At 35.2% G+C, this 19,111-nt stretch overlaps 1 protein-coding gene across 1 annotated transcript in view; it reads left to right on the top strand.

Annotated features, from left to right (window-relative positions):
* LOC140161225 (DNA repair protein RAD50.L-like) overlaps positions 1 to 18,359 on the top strand; it is a 57,386-nt gene extending 39,027 nt beyond the window's left edge. The window contains exons 31-42 of the mRNA XM_072184674.1: positions 21 to 101; positions 2,453 to 2,511; positions 3,149 to 3,296; positions 4,149 to 4,322; positions 5,168 to 5,293; positions 10,729 to 10,781; positions 11,704 to 11,789; positions 12,047 to 12,120; positions 14,755 to 14,817; positions 15,435 to 15,568; positions 16,375 to 16,503; positions 17,737 to 18,359. Coding sequence (XP_072040775.1) covers positions 21 to 101; positions 2,453 to 2,511; positions 3,149 to 3,296; positions 4,149 to 4,322; positions 5,168 to 5,293; positions 10,729 to 10,781; positions 11,704 to 11,789; positions 12,047 to 12,120; positions 14,755 to 14,817; positions 15,435 to 15,568; positions 16,375 to 16,503; positions 17,737 to 17,797 — 1,188 coding nt within the window. The 3' untranslated portion in view covers positions 17,798 to 18,359. The remainder of the gene's footprint in view (positions 1 to 20; positions 102 to 2,452; positions 2,512 to 3,148; positions 3,297 to 4,148; positions 4,323 to 5,167; positions 5,294 to 10,728; positions 10,782 to 11,703; positions 11,790 to 12,046; positions 12,121 to 14,754; positions 14,818 to 15,434; positions 15,569 to 16,374; positions 16,504 to 17,736) is intronic.
* Positions 18,360 to 19,111: the final 752 nt, after the last annotated feature.

Raw genomic sequence — 19,111 nt, 5'->3', positions numbered from 1 at the left:
TTTCATGTTTTTACAAACAGAATCGTTTATCTCAACTGACGGAAGAAAAGAGTGATGTTCAGATGCAGAAGGAAGCAGATGTGGAGGAACTCAAATTTCAGGTAAGCTTTTGATATATACCCATGGAAGAAGAATAGAGCACGCAGTGCGATGGAATTGCAACTCCGCTCGTGGATGTGAGGTCAGCGATCATCACGCTTGCAACATGTGGACGTAGATGGCAGCAGCATTTTTCTTTAATTAGCATAAGTCTCCACAGCACTACGCATATTTTTTTTACGTAGCTTTTAGTACTATCGTGGTGGCAGCAGCATTTTTCTTTACTTTTCCAATATGGCGGCGCCCATGAATCAATTTGGTGCCTGTTGGCGACGCCATTTAAGGTGGCTGTGTACTCTCAGACATGCATGTAGTAAAAGTGCAATAACTTTGTAATTATTCGCCCAAGACATATAAAAGTATACATTTTTATAAAGGCAAGACATCAATAAATCTTAATATAAATACAGATTTGGGGTAAAAACAACAATTATGAAGAAAATCACAAAAAGTGAGTTTTTGGCAATATTTGTTAGGTACATCATAACAAAAAAACACTCTTTCCAAAATATTTTATTTTGTTTTTAGCTCAATCTTGAGGCTCCATTCCAAAAACGTTTTTTTATTTTTTTGATATTGGCCTTAGTTTTTGAGATATTGACCATATAAGGCATCAAAATGAACTTTTTAAAATTCACAAACGCCTATTTGCACAAAATGATGCCTAAAATCGGAAATAGATCAAAATATAAAAAAATGAGAAAACCGTTTCTTGAGTCGATCATGCTTTTTACGATGATCATATTTGCTTACCTATAGATGCTGTATTTATTGAGTTATTTTACCGAGAAAATGAACATTGAAATAATGGCCGTTAAAGTTTAAAGCGGTCACATTTTGCCCTTTCATCGAATCTCACAGGAGAATGCGGCAGTTTTCGTTTTTCTACCTTATATTATGTGAACATCGGGTAAATCCACAGCCCGTTGAGAAGTTTGAGCGAAATCCATTCATAACTTGATATTCAAATCGAGGAAAAAAACTTGAAAAAACCCACATTTTATCAGCTAAAACGGAGCCATTTGACCACTTGAAATTAGTGTTTCCAAAGGATGCGCCACGCATGCAGATAAGCGTCGCAGTATGCGTAGCGATCTGTGCGTTAACAAATTGCGCGACACATAGCGCGACAATGCGTTGTTGCTTGCGCGTGTCACCCCCGCTGATACAACAAAGGTTTTCTCTCTTTTCACATTGCAAACACGAATGAAATAGTGAAATAAAATCCATAAAATAGCGCAGTTGGAGTTTATAAATCTGGATTTTCTTTCCTTGTATTTATAAAAAACATAACAAAGTAACAAATATCAAAAAAGCTCAATTTTGCGAAAGAAACAACGTCTTGAGTACACAGCCGCGTTAAGCGCAGAGTAATACACAGGGAAAGCCGACGCTGTCGCCACCTTTTTGTATTGCGCTAGTATATGAGTTGCAACGGCCTGATGTACCCTAGGGATTGAACTCCACTGAACAGAATCTTGCCTTTTGATGGTCATTTGTTTGCCTAACTCTTTTCAAAAATGTGCCTTTTTTGTCATTTGCTTCCAATCAATGATTGCGGATTGTAATTCCTCTACTTAGTAAGCCCTTGGATATTTCTTGCACCACCCTCATAATTGTCCAAGTTGTGTGGTACAAATATCTTCTGGTAACTAGATTGTCTTGTTCAGTGACTCAATGCATTGCTTCTCCTTCGTGGCCCTCAAAGAAATACAAACATATTGCAGGGATGGAAGTTTTCCTGCCTTTGCAGGAATTCCTGCTTTTATGAAGTCCAAATATCCCTCACTTTTCTTTATTTTCAGCCCGTTTTGGAGGCTTTTGGCCCAGATCAGCTTGCATCCCTGATATTGTGTTAATGTACGCCTAAAACCTAGAGTAACCACTCGTTTTATAAGCCACCATAGTTCAAAATGCAAACCCAAAATATGCATTTTGTTTATGTCATTTGACACCTCATTTGTGAACAATGAACAGGAAAGGAAGGAAAAGTCAGGCCACAAAGTCTTTTTTTAAATTTTTTATTTAACTCATTTGAAAAAGAATGGTGTTTCATTCAAATTGCTACCCAGAAGCCTCTTGCTGAAGCAATGCTGAAGTTACTCTGGGTCTGACAGCTCTTCGTAGGTAATCAGCAATATAATCTGGTTACATCTGTCACTCCAGGTTATTATTGTTTTGCGAGTTACTCCAATGCGCTAAGCAGTTTCAGAAACAGAAATTACTGCATCCAGTAAACCTAATATAATGCCTCTTTTAATTTTGACATCTTCATATTGAATAGACCATAGAAACCTATTGGTAGATGTGTATTGCCTATGTGACTAGTGTCTATTCTTTGCTTGAATTACAGATTAGCAAACTGAGAGAAAAGAAAAGTGAAATTACAGCATTGACAGCAGATATCAACAGGTAAGAACAGCATATGTTGTGCTGAAGGTCCATTATTCCAAACGTAAGCTAAGGATCTGCTTTTGCTAAAGAGAATTAAGGTCACTATAAATATTTTATCAGACCATTGGGTATAGGGGAATAGCAGACCTTCAGAATGATGGGTTGACCATTATTACCCTTTATGTTGGGAATTTTGTGTTTTAAGTGTTGGCTAATTTGACGATTAGTTTTGTGTTTTCACTCGTCTTTTGTCTTTATTGGAAAAAGTCAAGACAAAAATATTCTATATAGAATTTCATTCTACTGCGGAGCAGGGAACTACAAATTTCTCCAAGCACCATGAACCATACATGTAGCTAGTAAGACAATTAAAGCATCTGGTTGTAAATCGTTGGTTTCCCCCAACAGCTTCTGTGTGTAAGTCAGATGACTTCAATACTTGTCCTTTGTCGCCCTGGTCTCCTTTTCTCATGTGTTGGACAAAGAGCAAATCTTCTGAGGAAGAAAGTTGATGCTGCCTTTTGCTGAGAGGCTGGGAGTCAGTCATAGTAAGATCTGGGCAGTGCTCACACAGTGAAGACGCTTGATGTTGTGCATAAGCCTGTAGCAGGATGCAGTGAAAGCATTTATCATATGTTGTAATGTTGTCTTACAGGTATTTGAATGGTGGGAATAGAGATAAATTAGAGAACAGCCAACAGGAAATTGCTACCATCCAAAAACAATTAGACAGAAATGAACAACAACTAAAGAAGCTAACAGACAGCATCAACCAAATACATGAAGACTTAGCCAAACAACAGGTGAGAATATGGATCCAAAGGCACCAGCAGAACATTGTAGTATGTTCTCATATACCATGTGGCATTGAAAGCCTCAGACAGCTGAGGATATCTTTATGTAATTTGAAAGTGGTAATAACACCCTCCTCTAATGTTCATAATATTTACTCCAAGTTGGAAAAAAGATTAACACATCTATATGGGAAGGTTTCAGAGACTGCTCAAAAAGCCCCTCAAAGGTCATTGCACCTTGGCTCTCTCCATGCGGGTGTCGACTGCAGACGATTTCAGAAAATGTAAATTATCATGACCATATGTGACACGATCTGGTCCATGGGGGCTAAAGGAGGCATTTTTGAAAATTGAGTTACTGTAATTATTACATTATACATGCAATAGGCTATCATTTACTGAAAACACCAAAGGTCTATCATACTTGGTTCTAAAGTTATGAAGTTTTTTGATGTCTATTTTCTTATGTATTTTATTGTTTTTTACTCCACATTTTTACTTTTATCTCGGTTTCAAATTTGCCGCCTTTGGCCCCCATGGACTAGATCGTGTCACATATTTAGAATCAGCATGAAAAATACATTAAAATGCGGACAAACAAGCCTAATAATATTGGTTCTGTGGTTCTTAAGATAGCTCTTGATATTTTGAGAAAATACCTCAAAACTTGGGCTTTTTATGTTGAAGCCTATGGCTAGAACGCAAAGCATTAAGAGGACATTTCTTCATTAAATTCAGTCACAAAAACTTGCCATGGCAACAGCCTAATATTTGCTTGTCTATTTGCACACACCTGTGTTACAAACAAAAATGCATAACAATTGTGACAACATCTTCACTATTCTGTTCATTTGTCTTCAGGTTCACGAGCGTGAATTGGCCGATAATATTCAGTTACGAAAGAAACAAAAGGAAGTGGAAGAAGTAGATGGCAAAATATCATCAGTGTCAGATCAACTGGCTGGATATGATACAGCCTCCCTCAAAACTGAGAAGAGGAGACTCAATAATGAGTACTCAAAATTGTTCAAAGATGTAAGTAGAAAACCTAATGTGTTGATCAAACTTATTAAATGATTCAAATTTAGTTTAAAAAAAGGAGATACTCATCCATTCATGTAAGAAAAAAATTGCCATGGTGTCATGTACATGGGGTGGTGTTAATATCAAGTGTCCGCATATTTCAATTTTTTATCTGGAGATTGCGCTGACACACAATTGGTGGTTTAATCTGTCCCTTTCTCTTGTAATTATTGTTATTATTATTTGTATTATTTATGAGCATTATGAACACAGCACTTGTCAAAATATTAAAAGTGTTCAGTTAACACATTGGAATTTAGCTATAACGTCACGGTACAATATGATTTTCTTTTAGACATACATCCTGTAGTATATAGCAGTGATCCATCAATAAATGACTCTTTGTCACTAGCTATCATTTTGGGCAATACAGTAACAAACTGATAGCTTCCAATGCTTTATTCAAAGCCATACTGTCTTATCTTATATTATCATTTTCAGTGGCCAAATTTGATGTGTTTGTAGGACAAAAAAATTATCTTAATTAAGATATTTTAATGTCTTAATTAAGACATTATTTAAAAATCCCATTGAGCTCTACAGGTAAACGCCCCAAGGTTTTTTTTTTAAATTTTCGGTTTAAAATGACCAGAAAACCTTCCTTACAGTTGTCACTAATATTTAACAAATTAATATTTGACCAATTGTATTATATGGCTTTGAAGGTTAATTTTTAAATACAGCTTTGTCAACTAACCCTCTGTGAAATTAGAAATTAAGAATAAATAGGAAATGATTTTGAAACAAATTTTTAATTCCTTTCTACATAGTTTTAGTTCTAATTGTTCTGATTACAGAGAAATCATGCTGAAGGACGCCAGGCCATCTTGCATGAAGACGTGAAGAAACTGGAGAAAGAACTCAATGAGGATAGTTACAGAAATGCAGAAAACAAGTATCAAGACATGATGATTAAACTGAGGGTAAGTGGATTATGTTGACAAGTAAATTGTTTAAAGAAATCACAGCAATTAAATAAGAAAAAAAATAGTCACACACTAAAACATTTTATCATTATTTTTATTTTCTTATTACTGGCATTTATTGAGCACTTTAAGCTAACAGAACAAAGTGTTGTATGCTTAAAACAAAGTACTGGTTGAAGAGTACACAATAATCTACAAGCAAGAAAATATACAAATCCATTTAGAAAGTGTTTTGAAAGATGGACACCTTATTGAGTTATTAAGGGCTAAACTGAATTGGAAACAAATGCTGTTGTAGACTTTCCTCACAAGTGAAATGTGGTACCATAAGAGTTACACTAAGTGCTATATGCTCAGGGAATCGCTGGCCGGTCAACGCAACCCCTGTGTCTACCGGTTGGTGATGCTTGGCACATAAGAGGCTTTATCTGTTATTTTTTTAAATGTTTGCCACGGTCAAAAAATGGATTTCCTTTAAACTTTCATATTTGATGCACCTTGACCTGAAACAAACACACATGAAATAGATTTGGGAAAAATATCCCGTTGCCATGGTAACAGCCAAATTTTCATTTTAGGCCTATTTTCACAATTTTTGCACTTTTCAGCAGTCAATTTATCAAGTTTTGAAGCCAGTGTTACTAATATACACAATATATATATACTATTTTCTTTATAAGGTATGAATGGGTCAAACCTTAGATGTCGCATTGAAAGTATAAAAATAATCACCAGATGTCAGGGTGGGTTATACCATTTATTTGAAATAGGGGTGTTTTTAAATTTTTTCAAAGTATGAAAATATACCAACTTTGTATAGCTCATAAACCATATGGTAGTGCTCCGATTTCAACATCGACCACAGCATGTTGAGATGATACATTGGTCTTATGAAAAAGTTACATTTGAGCTTGGGGAAAACACATCTGTATATACAGTGTTGCCAGACATTTTCCTATTTTTCGAAATTCAACACAAATCTCACCTTAAATTAAATGATGTGAAAATGAAACATCATCCTTTCAAGGAACATTTATTAGAAAGAGAGTTTTTATTCATATCAAATTTGATCAGTTATAATGGTCAGTGTTGTTCTAAACCACATGGGTGTTGCCATAATTGGGGTTTAATTGTGATTTGTGGATATTTTCAACTTTTAAAAAAAAAAAAAAAAAATACCATAATGCATTTCTGTAATAAAGAAAGAAACATCAACCTCGTCATGTTGAGATGATACATTGTCCTTATGAAAAAGTTATTTTGATCTGGGGGGTAAAGCATCAGTACAGTGTTGACAGATATTTTCCTACTTTTTCAAAATTCAACACAAGTCTCGCCCTAAGTTAAAAGATATGAAAATGAAACTTCACCTTCATACGGAACATCTTTTTAGAAAGAAAGTTAATTTCATATTCAATTTGATCATCTGGGATGGTCAGTGTTATTCTAAGCCATATGGGTGTTGCCATAGCTGGCGTTTAATATGACAATTTAGATATTTCCAGCTTTTTACAAGTCTTAAAAATAGTACTCATCCCTAAAATTATTGTGGAATGAGCGCAATACTAATGTTAAATATTAACCTAAGAACACTTAGTATGTGAATTTAAATTTTAAATTTGAGTTCGGAAAATATTTCCTTCTATACAGTATTGCCACATATGTTCAAAATTCAACGTATGTTGAGCTTTTTTTCCAGCTTTTTTCAGCTTTTTCAGCTATTTTTCAGTCTTAAAAATGCCAAAATACAATGGCATGCATTCCTAAAATAAAGATGTGAAAATGAATCATCGACCTCATCATGTTGAGATGATACATTGGTTTTACTACATCTTCACTATGAAGGTCAAATTATTCAATTAACATTAATAAATTTTTAATGGTCGGCTTTTCATCCCGGCTACATACACTTTAAATACACATCATTAGATTTATTAAGTTAACTTTGAGGACTGTAATATGTCAAAAAAAATTTAAAAAATCAATATACATAATTTACCCTAAAATTTGTATTGTATCGCGAATTAAAAAAAAAAAATCAAAATTATTTGATATCAGAAGGACATTCCTCGTATTCAAAATGCAATTTGGTATGTCTGATGTGCTCTCAGGTCCGACAAAAATACTGTGCAAAGGTGGGTGACCAACCCCTTAAATACAACACAGAAAACATCAAACATGTATACTTTAAAATATACATAAAAGCCATAATTTTTTACCAATATACACATACTAGCTAGGCTAAAATAAATTAAAATAACATAAGATTGTTACATTGCAAAAAGATGCATATAAGAGTATAAGATAATGTTTAAATTACGCCTACCCCATATTATCACAGCCAGACAAATTAATGTCCAGTTACTTTTCCCGAGAGGAGCTTGCAGGAGAGTCGAAAGTATGACATTTAAAGTCATGCTGAAGAAGAAATGACCATTGAAATGTTGCATGATATTGTTGCTAATTCTCTATCATTCAAGCATTGATTCATTGATGACATGAATTTGTATGAGCTTGTAAAAAGGAAGCAGCTAACTAAAATTAAGCTTTCAAGACTGAAGGAGATTTATATGAACACTTTTGCAGATACTTGCAGGGTTAAAGCAAAATAATAAATCACCAAATGTTGATAAGAGTTGTCTGAGGAAATATCCGTTTCAAGTAAAAAAAGAGGACTACTGGGCACAGTATACCTATGACATGACCCGGAGGGGTTCTCCCTGGTTAAACGATAACGGGATGTGCCACGGTTTTGGGGGTAGGCCTACCTTAGCAATTTTGCTGGGTTTGCAGTGGAGACAATACGCCAAATTGGGTGCATTAAGGCAAAAGTGCCCATAAAAGCGCCAAATTAGGACAAATTTGTGTGCTTTTTGGGTGTTTTTTGTGAAAAAGTGGAATACTATAGCTATAACTTTCACTATTAACTCCATTTATAGTGGCATCATCCATGTGGTTTATTCATGGCAGCGATTTAAACAATATAAATCCTAAAGTGAGACATACGTTGAATTTTGAATATATGTGATAATAACTGGCAATACTGTATACAAGGAAATATTTAAAATTTTAATTCACATACTAAGTGTTCTTAGGGTAATTTTAACCTTAATATTGCATTCATTCCACAATAATTTTAAGGATGTGTACTATGTTTAAGACTTGTAAAAAGCTGGAAATATCTAAATTGTCATATTAAACGCCAGCTATGGCAACACCCATATGGCTTAGAATAACACTGACCATCCCAGATGATCAAATTGAATATGAAATTAACTTTCTTTCTATAAAAAGATATGTTCCGTATGAAGGTGAAGTTTCATTTTCATATCTTTTAACTTAGGGCGAGACTTGTGTTGAATTTTAAAAAAATAGGAAAATATCTGGCAACACTGTATAAACTGACGTTTTACCCCCCAGATCAAAATAACTTTTTCATAAGGCCAATGTATCATCTCAACATGACGAGGTCGATGTTTTTTCTTTATTATAGAAATGCATTATGGTATTTTTATGACTTGTAAAAAGTTGAAAATATCCACACCTCACAATTAAACCCCAGTTATGGCAACACCCATGTGGTTTATCTGGCAACATTGTATAAACTGATGTCTTACCCTTCCCCCGCCCCCCACATCAAAATAACTTTTCATAAGGCCAATATATCATCTCAACATGACGAGGTCGATGTTTCTTTCTTTATTATAGAAATGCATTTTGGTATTTGTATGACTTGTAAAAAGTTGAAAATATCCACAAATCACAATTAAACCCCAATTATGGCAACACCCATGTGGTTTAAAACAACACTGACCATTATAACTGATCAAATTTGATATGAATAAAAACTCTCTTTCTAATAAATGTTCCTTGAAAGGATGATGGTTCATTTTCACATCATTTAACTTAAGGTGAGATTTGTGTAGAATTTCGAAAAATAGGAAAATGTCTGGCAACACTGTATATACAGATGTGTTTTCCCCAAGCTCAAATGTAACTTTTTCATAAGACAAATGTATCATCTCAACATGCTGTGGTCGATGTTGAAATTGGAACACTACCATATGGTTTATGAGCTATACAAAGTTGGTATATTTTCATACTTTGAAAAATTGAAAACACCCTATTTCAAATAAATGGTATAACCCACCCTGACATCTGGTGATTATTTTTATACTTCATTGCTGCATCTAATGTTTGATCTATTCATACCTTATAAAGAAAACAGTATATATATATTGTGTATATTAGTAACACTGGCTTCAAAATTTGACAATTTGACTGCTGAAAATGCAAAATTGTGAAAATAGGCCTAAAATTGAAATTTGCCTGTTACCATGGCAACGGGATATTTTTCGAAATTTATCCCATGTGTGTTAGTTTGAGGTCAAGGTGCATCAAATATGAAAGTATAAAGAAAATCTATTTTTGACCGTGGCAACTCTATTCTCAAAAATAACAGATAGTTCCTCTTAAGGTTCAAATTCCTGGGGTACTACCAAACTACCAAGTGACTTCTTTGTTCATCTTCTCTTCTTTTTCACTTCTTCAACTTCCGATAGCAAAAAGCAGTGTTCAGTGTTATGGTTAAGAAATACTTAAATTGCTCATATCCCAGGGACCAATTGTTCCATTTTGAAGGGTTTTTCTGCAAAATGTTGCATTGTTAAGGGGTGGGGTATGAACGTTTGGACAGTATTTATTGTGGGACACTAGAGCACATCAGACATATCGAATTGCATTCTGAATACGAAGAATGTCCTTCTGATATCAAATAATTTTGATTTTTTGAAATTCGCAATGTTATACACATTTTATGGCAAATCATTGAAAATTGATTTTTGATATTTAACAGTACTCGAAGGAAAATTTATAAATCTGATGATTTATACTTAAAGTGTATGTAGATGGGATGAAAAGCCGACGATCAATTGTAAATTTTGACCTTTCGTATTGAAGATATGGATTTTTTTCCCAAAACACCAAAAAAATTAAGTCTTTTTGGGAAAAAAATCCATATCTTCAATATGAAAGGTCAAAATTTTCAATTGATCGGCGGCTTTTCCTCCCAGCTACATACACTTTAAGAATATATCATTAGATTTATAAAATTCACTTCGAGGACTGTTATATATCAAAAATGTGAAAAATATCAAATTTTAATAATTTGTCATAAAATTTGTATTATATCATGAATTTCAAAAAATGAAAATTATTTGGTATCAGAAAGACATTCTGCGTATTCAGAATGCAATTCGGTATGTCTGATGTGCTCTCATGTCCCACAAAAAAATACTGTCGAAATGCTCAAAACGCTCATTCCAGATCCCTTAATTCAAAATACTTCTGGACAAAAAAACAAAACATGAATATGCCCGACATCAGACACATGTTACTTGATCATATCACATTTTCCTTTAATTTGTTTACAGACTACTGAAATAGCCAATGAGGATCTAGAGAAATACTGCAAAGCACTGGATAAGTAAGTAGCTTGAGTGAGTGGGTCAACATTTTGTTGGTTCTTAGGCGGTTACCCGTATTTCGCGGTTCTCGGCTGTCATGGTTATTGGCTTTTGCAGATCTCAAAATCAGGGGGTGTCCTTTGGCTGGGATCACTGTCCTCAGAGCTGAGCTCAATTACAGCTTTTTGCAATTTGACCTGGCTTTCGCCCACAATGTGAAATTTGACCATGGATGACCTAACGAATACAAACCTAAGCTTCCTTGGCCAAAGTTACACCCACCCACCAAGTTTGAGCTCCATACGAGCAATTGGAAATTTTTAGGTTTTTTTTTACCTATGACCTCTCAACCGTAGGTCTGACAAAAAGGTCCCATGTTGGAACTTTTTTTTTGTTAGTCCAAGGTCCACCCACCCACCAAGTTTGAGCTCCATACGAGTCATTTCAAATGTTTACCTTTTTGACCTATGACCTCTTAACTGTAGGTCAGACAAAAAGGTCACCATGGAAACTTTTGTTTGTCAATCCAAGGTCCACCCACCCACCAAGTTTGAGCTCCATAGGGGCAATTTGATCACCGTGGAAACTTTTGTTGGATAGTCCAAGGTCAACACAATGGCATGGCTAGATTTGCCATTTAAGGTGTTTCAAATTAGACTTCAATTGGACTTGACCCCGTCGTTGACATTTGACCTTAAAAATATAAACTTGTTCTTCCTCATACCAAGCTGCACCCACCCACCAAGTTTGACGAACGTGCGACCCCTAGTCTCCGAGAAAAGAGGCGGACAGACAGACACACAGATTCCGGTGAATTATAGTAGGATGACTTAGTTTATATTAAAGTGAGCCTGATCCCCCAATCTCTTAAAATCATTTGTATTGTTTTTAATATGATTCAAAATAAGAAGATAAAATTTTTTTTTTGTTGATTAATTTCAGAGCTATAATGAGCTACCATAGCCTGAAGATGTCTGAAATCAACAAAATTATTAGAGATCTGTGGCGTGTCACCTACAGGGGAAATGGTAAGATATATGAGTCTCAGAACAAATATTGGAAGTCGTGACAAGGATCAAAATGCATGGGGCTGAGGATGATTTGCCCCCAATTTCAATTTTCATACTTTTTTCTTCATAAATATATTTTGAGCGATTATTAAACTTTTTTCTTTCCATCTAAGTTAGTTCCAAAAACAAGTGTACTGCAGGATTGAGTCATGTGTTACCCAGCAAAACAAAATTATAATTATTTTGTTGATCTAATGACTTTTGTTTTATTTTAGATATTGACTTCATTGAAATCCGTTCTGAAGATGAAACACTGACCAATCAAGCAAAAAGAACATATAACTATCGAGTAAGTGTTGTAAACTTCCATTAAAACAAACTAGATAATGCTTAATTTGCTGATGCACCTAACTAGTTACCTGGGGCATGATAGTTCAAAAAACAGATTTTGCTTGAACTTGTTTGGATGAAAGGTACTTGAGCACTCTCACTCAGTGACAATGAAAACTTTTTGTTTTGCTTGTTTCCATATTAACAGCCAAAAATCTGAATTTCCTAGTTTTTGCCTGTTTTTAACAATTTTAATGCTGAAAATTGCCACATTTGGAACAGCTTCAAAAAAACACCTGGTCAAGTCATTATGGGAGTGGTTCAGCAGGATGACTTTGCAATTTTCTCATCTCTTCTCCGACAGAGCATTCATGTGTAATGGCTATCCTGGGGGTTCTTAGGTACAGGGATATGCTGCAGATTGTGGATACATTTGCAGCCATTTAGTTTAGATTAGGTGTGCATTTTTGATGGCCCTCATTTTCATAAAATAGTTGGGGTTTTCAAGACAGGAAAGAAAGAACAGTTTACAAATTAAATGTTACAATTAAACAAGACATCAAATAAACTCAAATCCAGACCAGCACACAACCCTACTTGAAAAAAAGCAAGGACCACCACACAACCAACTTGGAAAAAAGCAAGGGAATGTGCTGGGATGTGATTCAAGCCCACAACCTTCCGATCTATAGACTGATGCCCTATCTAATAGGCTCCCACTGATAAACGGTTAAAACTGGGTACTAATGTAAGCAGTCGAGGTATACAATATACACAAACAAATATTGCGCAAGTAACAAGAAAAATCATGTACATGGGGCAGAAATGTGACCCCTTACATCTAGCCTTTATTGGAGTCTCCTTTATAGAACCCATACCATTCTTCTTTTGAATTCTTCTTGTGTGTGTGTCAGCTTTATATTTGTCTCAATATTTCAGAGATGGCACTTTTCAGGTTTTAGCCTGAATTCAGGTGGGTTTTTTTGAGGAGGTCAAAATTCCCACACTTCTATTATTTTCAGCCCATTTTGGGGGCTTTTTGGCCTGCATTCATGTGCTTTTTCAGGTTTATCTCACCAGTTTCATGTTTTTTAAGGGAAACTGATGGCACCTCAGATATTTAAGTGCAAGCACCACTGTGTCATGTGTGGGCCAATCATGCATGCCCACAAAGAAGGACAACTCTCTCAGACCCCTGGCAAGTACCTTCCATCAAAAAAAGTTAAATCAAAATCTATTGAACTATTATGCCAAGGGTAAATATTTAGGTGCACTAGCAATTAAGTAGCATATACTTGACCAGGAGAGTTTTATTGAATAATACGATGGACTTTTTGATTAAAAATGTTTGCGCTCAATTTGTGAATAATAGATAAGGTTTGTAATAACAACCTGACCTGGTGGTACTGAAGAATTGTCTTCTTTTTTTTTCAAACTGTCATGGAATACAACAATTGTTGATGCTACTTTTGTGTGTTGTTGTTTTCACTAAGATATTAATAAATGGATGAATAAAGTAGCAACAATACTGCATTGTGAAGACTTAATTGGCAGTCTCTTATTCTTGGAAAGATGTTGAGGGTCACCTTGTGCAACAAACAATCAGCTGAATAGCACCAAATATTTTTAGAACATCTTATTGTCCAGTAATACATGTTGTAAAGGCTCTTCCTGTCATCTCATCTATATGAGATATCGATGTCTTTGATACAAATGTCAACACTCTGAGCACTGCAGCTATTGTGAGAACAGATATTCGAGAGACATTGAATATGTCTCTCAAAACAGATTTGCTGGGGCCAATGTGCCCTGCAAGCCCAAAATGAAGAACAACTCTCCCAGACCCCTGGCAATTTCATTTTTTTATGAGTGAAAAGTTTCACATTTTGCAAGTTTTGCAAAACTTAAAACTACTATGTTGCCAGATGTATATACACACCCTTATAAAGCCACTTGGGATTAATTATTTTGCATGCATTAGGCTGAGTTCACATAGGAGTATACTATTCGGGTATACGGTGCACGTTTTGCAGGGCACACAAATAGCTTAATATCAAACAAGGTAATTTAACAATACCAGTTCACATAAGAGGGCACTATTCGAAAAGGTTGTGTACCTGTGTATAGTATAGTATAGTATAGTATAGTATAGTATAATGGGAATCGTGCATGTTCGATTTTAGTGCAGCGTATACCATCCTAATTTTAAAATTAAACCATATGTGGGTAAATTTAATTTTTGATAGATGCACTATTTCTGCACATTATGACACCTCAGTGAATGCAATGTGTCCTCAAGCGCCTGATCGAATAGCATATAGTGAATACTGTATACAGTGTACTCCTGTGTGAACTCAGCCATAGAAAGCCAAAGGATCAATGTTCATTTACCCAAAATGAAAATGGGTGTACTTTTTGTATTGTAAGAATGGGTGCTGATCCAAATGTGGCAATTTTCAGCATTAAAATTGCTAAAAAGTACCTTTCATCAAAAAAGTTTAAGCAAATGATCTATATTTTGAACTATCATGCCGAGAGTTATGTTTAGGTGCACTAACAATTAAAAGAAAAATGTTTCTAATGTCTTACATTAACTATATAGCATCATAATGCGATAGTTGAACAACATCGTAACACATTGTCACTTATTTAGGTTGTTATGGTCAAGGGAGACACATCATTAGACATGCGTGCAAGGTGCAGTGCTGGACAGAAGGTAATTATTTCTTTTCTATAATAACCCTCAGCTTTTTTCCATAAAGAAGAGCAAAGTAGGTACCAGTGTCTCCAACGGAGGAGGTACAAAACATACCAAGGATCAAAGGGGATACCTAGAATATATAAAAACAAAGATTTGAGCCAAATATACCAACTTTATGTGAGGAACAAGACAAAGACAGAGAAAAAAAAACTAATTCAGTATGTAAACCATGGAGGTGTATTCTCCTTTATGATGATCATATCTTTATCATCCATCACAATGCATCGAATAAATGGCGGCAGAACTAGTTTTGAGATAGGGTTCATGGACCCTTTCCAAAAATAGTAGAATAGAATAAAGGATTTTCTAACACATTTTTTGACTTTTTAATACCTTCTAAAATCATTGTAAGCTTTATATTTTAAGGAGAATTTACCTTTCCAATATCTCAAAAAGTGAGAATGTCTACATTACAGGGGAAGTCCAAATAGTGTCCTGTGGACTTTCACTGCTGTTAAATATATTGTGTCAATTTACTCCTTTGTTGGGAATGTATTTGAATTTCATGATTCCATTTCAGATGACACTGTCACATGCAAAGTGTAAAGATGATATTGCTTTTTGTTTTGTAGGTTCTGGCATCATTGATTATACGCTTGGCCTTAGCAGAGACATTCTGTCTCAACTGTGGTATATTGGCACTGGATGAACCCACTACAAATCTGGATAAGGAGAATATTGAGAGTCTAGCTCATGCATTGGTGGAGTAAGTATATTGTGGTTGTAAAAGATGTCATTTACATGTGTTTTAATTAGAAGTTACATGATTATATTACAGTGCAAATGACAACTGTCAATGCATGTGCCCTTTAATTTTCTCACTGCATGAGCCTTCCCAGCTTTATTAGTATGCTGATTGCAACTCCTCATGCCTTTGAGAATCCACGTTCACTAGAGTACTTGGTTTGATTTGTTAGTGGAACTTTTCCATTCTTGAGTTGCTTGAGTCACCATGACAACTAAGTACCTTTGCATCACAGACTACTACAGACCATATATCAACAGTCAAGTCCCAGTGCATTGTATGCTGTGAATTATCGCATATTCATGAGGGCCGATTGTTCGACCGTGCCGTGTCTGACAATCACACCAGCGTTGCGTGCCTACGCGATAGAGCATTGTGTGCGTTCACACTTATGCGATAGACCCTAAAAAATATGCGGTAAGTGCATAGCCTGTTGCATGGAACAATCGGCCCTCATTATCGGGTGATGCTGAGACTTTGATGACTCCATTTCATGGAAAAATCGGCCCTCGTTATCGGGTGATGCTGAGACTTTGATGACTGCTTGTACGCGGTCTGTTATCTTTTTCGTCCATGTTTTGCATACCTTTGCAGACTGATAATGTGACCATGGCAGCAGTGCTATGTACCAATGTGTCTTTGATACATCTCACCTGACCAGTAGATATGAAGCAGTCTGATGATGTGCAATTGTGTTTTGTATATACATGTGTCAAATATTAAGTTCCAGTGTTTAATTTAATTTGTATTACCATCTCAACTTTCAGTATCATCAACAGCCGTGAAAAACAGCGTAACTTTCAGCTGATAGTAATCACTCATGACGAAGACTTTGTGGAATTGCTTGGGCGATCTGATTACACTGATTACTTCTATAGGGTCACCAAGAATGACGAGTAAGTATTCTATAATCAATGAAGACAGCATTTTTTTATTTGGCTAATCACAATTACTTAAAAGTAAAGTGACAAGTTTTCCGGTTAACAATAAGAATCACGGAATTGGAGCAGAGAGCGGAAAACACAGAAAATGCAATTTTGCTAAAGTGAACTTATTTTCACCTAAAATATTGGTTATTTTGAATGTACATACAGTAAAAGGCCCAAGCAAACCCATATTTTGCCTTTATGTCCATAGTACAATCTGAGACGAATATAAGAGATAGGAAGCAATGCACTTCTACCATTGTCTTCTGTGAACCATGTCTGATGTGACATCATTATACAATACCTCAATCATCAATTTCTTAAATTAAATTGTCACACTTTCTACTAAAAGGACATGCTCAGTACAAACATCACAAATCAAACTCATAGGTTGCATTAATTTGCCAGGAATCGTTACACTAAATGAACCAAAATTAAAAAATTATGTCAAAAAATTATATTACATTTTGACATAATTTAATGAATTTTGTATATCAATTCCTGCCCAATTAATGCAACCTATGAGTTTGATTTTTTTTAATGTTTTGCATGTACTGAGCATGTTCTTTAATTAAGTGATTGCACAATAGAAATGTGTGACAATTTAATTTAAGAGGTATTTGTATAATGATGCCACAAATGACATAGTTCACAGTGGACAATGGTAAAAGTGCATTGCTTCCTATCTCTGTAGTAATATTCATCTCAGGTACAGTGTACTCTAAAAAAAATGAAATAACAATTATTTGGCTCAACTATAAGCAGAAACATCTGCTGAGGCACATTTTTTTAAACTCTAGAAAGTTGACAAAGTTCCTAAAATAGGTGAATTTGGGGATTTTTATAGAAAACATTGTTCTCCTTTTAAGGTCTGTAGCACTTTGGTGCCTCAGTAAATTATGAGGTACATAAATGCAACAGTAACTCATGTATCTTGGAGGGAACTGTCGGACCCTCAAATAATAGTTCTGCATGTACTTTTGTGGTTCTTGAGACTTCAAAAAGTGCCAATATTTGTTCTCCAAACTTTGTCACATATCTGTTTACTGCAATTGTAATACTCAATTTGAATATTTTGAAATCTGAACAATATTTGTAGCACTGCTTGCACAGCCACTGAGTTTTCAATTGGATTTACAAAACTACAAAAAGCTGACTATGCTTCATATGAAAACATTTCTCTTACATTTTATTTTTCGTCAGGTACAAATCTGTTGTGAGACGACTTGGTATCGAGAGCCTGCAGGCAGTTACCACCCAGTAAAATTGGCATCGAGAGCCTCCAGGCATTTACCACCCAGTAAACTTGGTATCGAAAGCCTCCAAGCATTTACCACCCAGTAAACTTTGTATTGAAAGCCTATAAGCAGTTACCACCCAGTAAAATTGGCATCGAGAGTCTCCAGGCATTTACCACCCAGTAAACTTGGTATCGAGAGCCTTCAGGCATTTACCACCCAGTAAACTTTGTATTGAAAGCCTTTAAGCAGTTACCACCCAGTAAACTTGGTATCGAAAGCCTCCAGACATTTACCACCCAGTAAACTTGGTATCGAGAGCCTTCAGGCATTTACCACCCAGTAAACTTTGTATTGAAAGCCTATAAGCAGTTACCACCCAGTAAACTTGGTATCGAAAGCCTCCAGACATTTACCACCCACTAAACTTGGTATTGAAAGCCTATAAGCAGTTACCACCCAGTAAACTTGGTATCGAAAGCCTATAGGCAGTTACCACCCAGTAAACTTGGTATCGAGAGCCTTTAGGCATGCAATTACCACCCAGTAAAATGCAGGTTGTACAATCATGCCTGCCAACCGTTCCGATTTAATCGGATTTGTTCTTTTTTTTTTTTAGATTTTTTTTTCAAAGTTTTTGGCGACTTTGGAGAACCACTGGACCTATTCTGAACTGCTAGGATCATAAGGATCATTCACAGTTAATTTTTTTTAAATTGGAAAAAATTACAAACAAATTACAGTTTGTTATTTTTAATATGCAAACCATTAACCAATATTTACCTCTTCATGTAGCACATATTATAAATGCATGCAAAACCAATGCATCTATAATATGTGATACATGAAGAGGTAAACACTAGTTAATGGTTTACATATTAAGGATAACAAACTGTAATTTTTTTGTAATTTTTTTTTCAATTTTTTTTCAAATTACCTGTGAATGATCTTAGCACTTCAGAATAGGTCCAGTGGTTCTCTAAAGTTGCCAAAAACTTTGAATAAAAAAAAAAATTTAATTAAAAAATTTGTTTGTTTAAATTTTTCCCAACCTTGAATAACAAGTATATAACTCGCGTTTTTCCAAAGTTTTGTTTGCTTCTTGCTTCACTCTAATTATACACCAACCTTAGTTCCACAGGTTGGCAAGCATGTGCCGTTATGGGAGAGCGCGTGCTTCGCGCGCCCCGGATCGCGCGCACCCTGTACAGATTTTTATTTTTACAATGTTGGCAGGTATGTACAATACGCAAATAAGCCATAAAGTGTTACCCAATAAGAGGAATAGATTTGAAGGTTACAATTTTAACATAAATTGAAGAACAGTTTGGTATGAAATA

Source organism: Amphiura filiformis, chromosome 9 (assembly GCF_039555335.1).
Source record: "Amphiura filiformis chromosome 9, Afil_fr2py, whole genome shotgun sequence".
Taxonomy (NCBI): domain Eukaryota; kingdom Metazoa; phylum Echinodermata; class Ophiuroidea; order Amphilepidida; family Amphiuridae; genus Amphiura; species Amphiura filiformis.
Note: the sequence above shows the minus strand (reverse complement) of the source record. Positions and strands in the feature narration are given on the sequence as shown.